The sequence below is a fragment of the Gekko japonicus genome, unplaced genomic scaffold (assembly GCF_001447785.1).
Source record: "Gekko japonicus isolate JY-2015 unplaced genomic scaffold, Gekko_japonicus_V1.1 scaffold3233, whole genome shotgun sequence".
Lineage (NCBI taxonomy): Eukaryota > Metazoa > Chordata > Lepidosauria > Squamata > Gekkonidae > Gekko > Gekko japonicus.
In genome coordinates this window covers 10,821-20,085 of record NW_015173235.1, presented here as the reverse complement: position 1 = coordinate 20,085, position 9,265 = coordinate 10,821, and the positions used below count along the sequence as shown (strand labels likewise).

The 9,265-nt window shown below is 44.9% G+C and overlaps 1 protein-coding gene across 3 annotated transcripts; it reads left to right on the top strand.

Annotated features, from left to right (window-relative positions):
• The first annotated feature begins 204 nt into the window (after positions 1-204).
• On the top strand, positions 205-9,014 carry CALCB (calcitonin-related polypeptide beta). 3 transcript variants are annotated; one of them, XM_015422762.1, is made up of 5 exons: positions 205-271; positions 1,936-2,031; positions 3,142-3,273; positions 6,332-6,516; positions 8,524-9,014. In XM_015422762.1, the coding sequence occupies exons 2-4, from the start codon at positions 1,952-1,954 to the stop codon at positions 6,489-6,491; spliced, it is 372 nt and encodes a 123-aa protein (XP_015278248.1). In that variant the 5' UTR covers positions 205-271; positions 1,936-1,951; the 3' UTR covers positions 6,492-6,516; positions 8,524-9,014. The 3 variants fall into 3 exon arrangements, with proteins under 3 accessions (XP_015278248.1, XP_015278246.1, XP_015278245.1); XM_015422760.1 differs by lacking the exon at positions 8,524-9,014 and having other exon boundaries at positions 222-271; positions 6,329-6,501; XM_015422759.1 differs by lacking the exons at positions 6,332-6,516; positions 8,524-9,014 and adding an exon at positions 4,400-4,640 and having other exon boundaries at positions 222-271.
• The last annotated feature ends 251 nt before the right edge of the window (positions 9,015-9,265 follow it).

Below are 9,265 nucleotides of genomic sequence, written 5' to 3'. Positions count from 1 at the left end.
GGCCAAATGACTGGCAATTTTTGTGAATGGAATACTCAGTGACTGGAGGATGACGTAATTCGGGAGCTTGGATTTCGTGGTCAGTCGTGGATTGGTCGTAGAGTGATAGCCGAGACCGCGATTGGCTGGCGAGTGTTCGCAGGACGCCTACACACTTTTACCCTGGCGGTAGATATAAAAGGGGGTAGTCGGACACTGAAGAACATCACGATTGAGAATCGCACAGCGGAGAGCCCTCCGTGTTCTTCCTGAAGACGCTTTGCACCCCAAGGTAAGCCTTTTCTTTCTTGTATCAATTGATGAATGGAATGGAAGCGTGCTGAGTCCTCCTTGCTGGCGGATAGCTTGCAAGACCCTCGTAGGTATGCTATCAGGCTGCATTTCGGGGGTGCCAAGTTGATGCTAGTTCTTGGACCGTGGATTGAGGGGCAAAATGAACGTTTCTGAATACTCAGGAGAGAGTAGAGCTTGACAGTTATACCATTTGCTCTTGGGAAAATGCATACATGATAAGAAAAGACGGTAGGCTCCAAATAATGTCAAAGAAGTGTCTCTGCTTTGTATATTGTATTTCTTTGTATGGGAAATGGCTCTCTTATTCTTACAGGACGTGTAGGTTTCGGCACATTTCCCGCTTTTTTTTTTTTTTTTAAAAAAAATCAGATCTGGACAATGAGAGTAATGTAAAGGTTACAACGCTTTACACCAGTGCTCCCTACAGTCACCAAGCCAGGGTATTTTTCATGGAGCAGGCTGTGTAAGTTGGTTGCAGCAGGGGCAACCGATAGGCTCCAAATAATGTAAAATAAGTGTCTGTGCTTTGTATATTGTATTTCTTTGTATGGGAAATGGCTCTCTCATTCTTACAGGACATGTAGGTTTCGGCACACTTCCCGGTTTTTTTTTTTTTTAATCAGATCTGGACAATAAGAGTAATGTGAAGGTTACAACGCTTTACATCAGTGCTCCCTACAGTCTCCAAGCCAGGGTATTTTTCATGGAGCAGCCTGTGTAAGTTGGTTGCAGCAGGGGCAACGAACAGTCTGGTGGTGCCACCTCAAAGACGACCGGGGCTTGTGGCATCAGGCTCAGGAAGGGAACGCAAAGGGTGTTTCACGCTCTCCTTCGCGCATGAGTGCACATCGGTGTGTGCGCGCTTGCAGGAAGCGCTGTTTTATCAAACGCGTCTATAACCAGAGAACCAATCCTGATAATGGATGATTCGATCGCACTATCTTGAGACAGTAAGCAAGCTCGTGGTTCGATATTCTGGCTAGGGTCATTATTTCATATGCATGGCGACGATCAAAAGCACTGATATTTTATCGAAATAAGAAATTATTCCCACCTGGTGACACAGGTTTACTTGATAAGGTTTGAAGTGTGCATAATTGATGATCATTTACTTCAACATGACGTTCTGAAGGATTACGGTTCCCTCCCAGGACAGCCTTCGTTTCCATTTAAAACGAAATATACAATTTTTCTATGCACCCGCCTTTGACGCTTAGAAGTCACATATCTCTTGTCACCTTTAACCGTTTTCTTTGACATCTCTTGTTCTCGGAGTGATCTGTGCTCCCAGAGGAACCGGATCTGTTGATTAAGTTCATTTGCACGTCTCCAGTCTCACAGCCGTCCATTCACTCCAGGACACCTCCAAATATAGGAACGGGTGGTGTGACTATCGCGGTAACAAGACCACACGGTCGAAAGAAAGGGACAGTCCAATGTACACTCCAGAAACCTCATGCCATTTTTGTGTCTAGGGGGAAATAACATCCTTCGCAGCCTCATATTTACTCCAGAGTCAGCCTCACGGTGTGGAGAAAGGCTTATTCCTTGGGGGTAGGGGGGATGGGAGTTGCGGCTCAAGTAGCGCGGCGGACGGCAGCGCGGAAGATGGCCACTCTTTAACGCCAGCCTTTCTTGCAGAGAGAACGCCACGGTCATGCTGAAGATTTCCTTTTTTCTCGCCGTCTACGCCTTGGTGGCTTGCCAGATGGATAACTACCAGGCAGTCCCCCTCAGGTAAGAGGCGGGAGGCTGTCGGTGGATACTACTTGAGATGACTCCGAGGCGATGTCGAGACGCTTGGGGGAAAAAACACAAGATAAAGTGATAGACCAGAGAGCGGCCAGGTCCTTTGATCGGAACGGGGGGGGGGGGAGGGGGGAGGTCTGTTTTGGTTTAGAAGGGGACCCAGCTGAGTGTCTCTGTGCGCTCCCAGAAGAGGGAAATGTACAAAGGTCTAAGCAAGAGAATGCGATCTACGGACTTGTTAACAATAAAGGTAAAGGTAAAGGTTCCCTTGCTCGAAAGCCAGTCGAGTCCGACTCTAGGGTTGCGGTGCTCATCTCCGTTTCAAAGCCGAAGAGCCAGCGCTGTCCGAAGACGTTTCCGTGGTCATGTGGCCGGCATGACTAAACACCAAGGCGCAGGGAATGCTGTTACCTTCCCACTGAAGTGGTACCTATTTATCTACTTGCAATTTCTTGCTTTGGAACTGCTAGGTTGGCAGGATTGTTAACAACACCGTTCAGCTATTTCTGTCCTACGCAGAGACGGGTAGTTAAGATGGGGGGGGGGCACTAGAAGAAGAAGAGAAGAGATTGGATTTATACCCCGCCCTTTGATACCCAAGAAAGTCTCAGAGCGGCTTACCAACTCCTTTCCCTTCCCCTCCCCACAACAGACACCCTGTGAGGCAGGTGGGGCTGAGAGACCTCTTGACAGAAACTGCTCTTTTTCAAGAACAGCTCTTATCAGAACTACGGCTTGCCCAAGGTCATCCAGCCAGGTGCGAGTGGAGGAGTGGGGAATCAAACCCGGTTCTCCCAGATTGGAGTCCACGCACTTCACTAGAGTTCCTGCCCTTCCCACTCCCCTCCCCCGACCTTCCAGTGGCGGGCAAAAACCCAGAGGCTCTAATGCGCATTCATGCACTGAATGCAGAAACGGGGATCGTCGTGACTCCGTCATAAATCGTACGTGTGGGTGGGCGCGCGGCAGGACTGCCAGAACCAGTCACACGCGTGTCTGCAGCGTTAACCCGGCGAGCGGAGGGGCCGGTGCATGCCTCCCCCCCTCCTCTCCAGCCCTTTAAGCGGTGACGTTTCCCTTCGTGCTGTTCCCACCTAGACCCGGCTTCGAGTCTGTGACGGACCGAGGGACGCTCGGCGAGTACGAGGCTCGCCGGTTGTTAAACGCGCTGGTGAAGGAATACGTCCAGATGACCGCGGAAGAGCTGGAGCAGGCGAGCGAAGGCAACAGGTAAGGAGAGCGCCCGGCTCGCGGGGCAGGAGTGGGAGTGGGGGGGTCTGCTCGGCGGGCGGAGATGTGGTGTGCAGACGGAGCTCTCGCTCGCACTCCCCGGGACGACCTTCCTCCCGGTTCTTGTTCTCCTCGCGGCCATCGTGATGCCGTTGACTGTGCCACGGGGGCCGTTTAGAGGGTCTGGTGCAAAGCTCCCTCTAAGCCGTGGAGTCCTGTGAGCAACAAATTCTACTTTGTGAGCTACTGGCATTAAGGTTGAGAGCGAGCGATTTGGCTGCTGCATCAATTAGTTTGCTCCGGAGCCGTCCTTCCTGAGCTGAGACAAAAACTGTGTGAGCCGGGGACTGAAAAACTGTGAGCTAGCTCGCACCAACTCAGCTTAAAGGGAACACTGGCTCTGGTGGGGTTTCGCATTTTTCATTTCTTGATTGATTTTCGTTAGTCACTCACACGTGAGTTACTTTCCCTTAAAACAAACAAGGCTGTGAAGTTGAAAAGAGAGAGGGGGTTGTAGGAAAGTGGGACGGCAAGAGAGGTACGTTTTGACTTTCTTCCCTCCACCACCGGTAGAAACGTACAGAGCCCACCCAGTTTCTCCCGTCGTGATAGAGAGTGCATGCCGCTGGGAGACAGGATGGAGGCGACTGGGGGGGGGCGAGGGCCAGCCTTTCCGTGCACGCAGCGCCCCCTTCCCTCTCGAGGCCGAGGCTTGCAACTGCACTCGCACAATGAACTCTCCTTCGCAAAGCATGATGATGAATCACAGCATGCCAGAGGAGATGAATTGTCCACAGCATGCCAGAGGAGATGAATTGTCCCCCCCCCGGCCGGGATTGCTAATGACCAGCATCCACCCACATCCTTCCCCGCCCCCTCCAAACCCCCCACAACAACTAACACGCCTGCTTGAACGACTGGAGGCAACTCACGTCCTTCTCCCCATTTCCCTTCTGGTTGACCTATTGCATGGTAACGCGCGGGAGTTGCAGAGGGGTCGTTTCATTTGCCTACTGATAACATGTTGTCTCTGGTTGTGGTCTCGTTAAGGCTGGAGGGGCTGGGGGTAAGGCATGACCGTGCATGGTTTTCTGTTACTGGTTTGGCATGTTTTTCCCCTTTGCAGCTTGGATAGACCTATTTCCAAACGCTGTGCCAACCTGAGTACTTGTGTTTTGGGCAAACTGTCTCAAGAATTGCACAAGTTGCAAACTTACCCTCGTACTGACGTCGGGGCTGGAACGCCTGGCAAGAAAAGGAATGTGCTGAATGACCCGGAGAGCGAACGCTATGCAAACTATGCGGAAGCCCTCGGAAGCAACTAGATACGCAGACGTCCTCTCCTCCTCCTCCTTTTCTTTTCCTTCTTTTAAAAACTTGATGCATGTGGATCTAACCTTGATAGCTAACTTTCTGTTATGTTCTTTTGAGTCTATTTTGGAGAGGGCTTGCTGGAGTGGAACGTCAGGTTAGGAAGTTGAGGAACAGGACACACATATACCATGTTGGGGCTGGGGGCTGGGGGGGAGGGGTTAGGGGAGAAATATATACCAAATCCAATGAATTAGAATAAGTAGCATTTTGCCTCGAGATTTCAACTGGTTTCCCTAGATGTTTATTTTACAACTAATAACCTTCTGATTTCTGGCTACTCACTGTAAAAAAATAAATAAATATTTATTTCATGCCTGCCCATGCAGCTGTTCAATAAACCTATTTTTCTATAAGGATCAGGTCTATTTTCTAATTATGAGTTATTTCTTAATGAATCACTTGTATCTTCATTGTAGGGGTTCTAGGCATAGCTTTAACAGTTTCTCAGCACAGGAGAAAAGTCACATAAGGTGAAAGTTTGCTTCAGTAATTTTTTTTTCAGACAGTAAAAATCTGCTCTGTGCAGTATCATGCCTATGTGCGCCAATGAAGTCAGTGAGAAAGTTCTCATTGATTTTAATGCCTTTTCACCATCTATTCAGTCACTACATATCATAAAACACAATACCAAATTTGCCAATATTAGAACTTACACCTAGTAACAAATGTGTTATTGTGCTGGAATTTATCCAGGTAAGAACTTTAATATTTTATTCCTATTTAATTTGCATTTTATTGCTTGAATCTGTGTGGTATACAGGAGAAACTTAGAATGGGAGCGTTTACATATACCTATTTTTTAGAACTTGATGGACATTCCAATCCCTAGCATCTCCAGTTAAAAGGATCTGGCACTGAAGTCTTTTTCTTATATTGTTTGCATCATTAAATATAGAAGTTGAATAGTTTTCTATCAATGACGCAGGCCTTAATTGTGGGTAGATCAAATCAATGCCTGATCTCAAGGATTGGGTTAGATTAAAGGTTGCAATCTCACCCATGTTTACCTGAAGTATCAAAGTGATTTACTTCTGAATAAATGTAACTGAATCAGACTGAAGTCAGAATTCCTTTTCAAGTTCTAAACTACTGTTATTTGCTGATACTAATTAGGCTCACAGACTGTTCATTGTTGTAAAAATAGAAGAATGAGGCCTCAACAATATTTTGGAACAGAACTAGACACTTGCAAGAAAGTATAAAGCAAATGTCATAGCTATTAAAGCAATGGAAGTCCACTATGATTTTGAAGCTAAGAGAACATAAAAAGGTAAAGGTTCCCTTGCTCGAAAGCCAGTTGAATCCGAAGAGCCTGCACTGTCCAAAGACGTTTCCGTGGTCATGTGGCCGGCATGACTAAACACCAAGGTGCACGGAACGCTGTTACATTCCCACTGAAGTGGTACCTATTTATCTACTTGCAATTTCTTGCTTTCAAACTGCTAGGTTGGCAGGAGCTGGAACTAGAGACGGGAGCTCACTCCGTCATGTGGCACCCGGGTCTCGAACTGCTGAACTACCGACCTTCCATAGCCTGCAGTTCAGCATCTTAACCACTTGAGCCACCGCAATCCTTTAGATGTATTAATGTTTGTATACAATAATAATATATAAATAAGATGCTTTTGGAAACAAAAGTTGGTACTTGAGACAATAACTTTTAACTGTTTATTTGGAAAAGCAGTATAACAGCACAGAAGAGGGCGTGTAACACGGCAACCTGTGTGACCCATCGCTTGGCAGACTTCCTGAGTAGGTCAGGAGGAGTGGGCAAGAGCAACTTTGTACCTACCAACGTGGGAGCAAAAGCTTTTGGCAGGCGAAGAAGAAATGTTCAGATGTAATCTGCTAAATGACCCCTGGAATATGGTAAACACCTCCTAGGCCTCAGTCGGCAGCATCAGTGATACTGATTTATATACATCTCAATCCATAGTTTGATGATTTATGTAGTATGAAACCTGTATCTTATTTAAATGAGAAACCAAGCCTCCAATGCACTCAGGGGCTTCAGGATTTCTCTTTCTTTTCAATCGATAAACTGCACTTTTTTTTTTTTTGCAAATTGGATGGCTATTATCTGATAAAGCAATTGGAAGACAATGCAATTGTGGCCATATTTGACCTTTAATGTTTTCTGGCATATGCATGGCAGAAATCAATATCTTTATGTCTTGATGTGCAGGCTTAATAGTCTACAGATTGAGAACTGAAATGTATAGATTGGGAAAGTACCGAAAGTTACAGAATGAAATTTTACTTGTTGACTAACAGATATGGCACTTGTACATCTTCACAAGTAATGTGGGCAGTTTCTTTTTCTAATCTTGGTATTCCTTGTAATAAACATGACTTTGTTCGCATCTTAATCTCTATTGCCATTTCATGACTAGTAAATGGCGTGGGAAATATCATGGGTTGGGCAGGGTTTTTTTTTTAATGGTGTCTGTACATGAAGGCTGGACTCCAACCGTTCTCTTGCCCTACCACTGCAACCCAAGATTAGTTTGGCAGGAGGAGGATAAAGTCTCCCTTCACTTTTGCATATTTCTCTACTCTCTCCCTGTCTCACATCGTGCTGACTACTCTTTACTTCATTGGGCAAAAATAATATACATGATGGTGCTGATGCAGAGAAATTTTACTCCCTGTAGGGTGCTTCTATTTTTTTTTTAAATATTATGCTACCCGAGAGGAAACATTTTAGGCAAATGATATAATCTTGAATACTCTTCTGTAGAAAGGTAAAGTAAAGGTAAAGGTTCCCTTGCTCGAAAGCCAGTCGAATCCGACTCTAGGGTTGCGGTGCTCATCTCCGTTTCAAAGCCAAAGAGCCAGCGCTGTCCGAAGACGTTTTCCGTGGTCATGTAGCCGGCATGACTAAACACCAAGGCGCACGGAACGCTGTTACCTTCCCACCAAAGTGGTACCTATTTATCTACTTGCAATTTCTTGCTTTCAAACTGCTAGGTTGGCAGGAGCTGGAACTAGAGACAGGAGCTCACTCTGTCATGCGGCACACTCGGGTCTCGAACTGCTGAACTACCGACCTTCCACAGCTTGCAGTTCAGCATCTTAACCACTTGAGCCACCGCAGCTCTGTAGAAAAGGAGATAGTAAATGGTGGCTGTTGAAGAGATGGTACTTGGTGAGGCTGTAGCAGGGATAGGAAGGAGGTAGGAAGGAGCTCCAAGTCCCAGCCAGATAATTCTCAGCCTCCCCCACATCGTCCTCGCCAAAACCATTTAATTCACTTCTGTTCAGTTCGATCTTATCAGCAAGACAATATGCTTGAGCACAAGAAAAACAAATTATCTTGCTACATATATAATAAGTTGCCTGACTTTCTAATTTCCTGCTACTCTGGATTGCTAGAAGGAAAAATGCATTTGGAAACAATGATATTATTCATGATAGTGCTCATGCTTAAACAGATCTTACAGTGCAATCCTGTGCAGAGTTACTCCAGTCTAAGTCCATTGAAATGAATGGATTTAGATGGGAGTAACTCTCTTTAGGATTGCAATCTCCCATTTACAGTGATATAAACAAAGACATTTAAAAACTGATTTATACATCATAAAGTCAATGTTTATTATCTGAAGATAAACACGAGCAGTGTAATCCTAAACAGAGTGACACCTTTCTCAATCCATTGGATTCAGTAGGATTAGAAGTCTATATCTCTGTTTAGGGTTCATCTAGAGTCACATTTTAGCCCCTATATTCTTCCCTACTTTTTGTACATAGAAATCCCAGTTATTCTCATCTCCCACTGGAACGTCTCTGCCTGTCTTTCAATATTTATATTTAATGACCAAGTAATGAAGAGTTTCCGGTGACAAATACTGAAACCTCTGATTTGGTTTCTTTCAGGTTGCCATGAAACTGAGCAGTGAACTCCTTTTAATTTCTCTTGAAAGCAACTTTCTTCCATAAATCAAGTTGGCTGAATAGAAGATTCGTTTTTGCATCCTTCTAATATTGAAGAATTGTTTAATTTAATTTTAAAACAAAAACATTTCTGTTATATAATATATATTTATATACCAAGATAATTATTCAAATTAAATTATTGTATATTCTTTTTATATGCAGTTCTATTTCAAATAAAATGTGACAGCATCTATTTATTTATTTATCTTCTAGCATACCTGTGAAATATGACCCATGCTATTTATCTTGGCGATATTGCCAAATCTCGGGGATTACACTAAATTGCTGCCTATCAAGGCATATCTGTAAGATATGGTGTGCTGTGCCTTGATGTAAAACATTTAACTGACAATTGTATAGTATGTTTCAAAGATACTTAAATATTGTATCATTTGTGAATTTATGCAAGATTAAAAAAAGTATTTTAGATACACATGGATTGAGAAACTGCTCTTTCATTTAAACTTTTTTATTGTTAGTTATTATGTAGTTTTGTGAAGTAGCTGGGAAGGAGGGACCACTGTTGGATCCAGAATCAAGACGGCTTTGGTCAATTTCAATAGGGCACTTTGGTGATTTACTTAATTATTGACGCTCAGAGGTCATTTCGGGGCGGATCGCGGGGGATCGCAGTTCCCCCGGGTGAGGTGCGGGGGGCGGGGCACATGATGAAGCCCCGCCC

What these genes read in the sequence shown, in the direction of transcription:
- CALCB (XM_015422759.1), top strand. Translation starts at nt 1,952, where the DNA reads ATGCTGAAGATTTCCTTTTTTCTCGCCGTCTACGCCTTGGTGGCTTGC. An exon ending in TACCAGGCAGTCCCCCTCAG is followed by an intron (nt 2,032 to 3,141) that starts GTAAGAGGCGGG and finishes GTTCCCACCTAG; the next exon opens with ACCCGGCTTCGAGTCTGTGA. An exon ending in CAGGCGAGCGAAGGCAACAG is followed by an intron (nt 3,274 to 4,399) that starts GTAAGGAGAGCG and finishes TCCCCTTTGCAG; the next exon opens with CTTGGATAGACCTATTTCCA.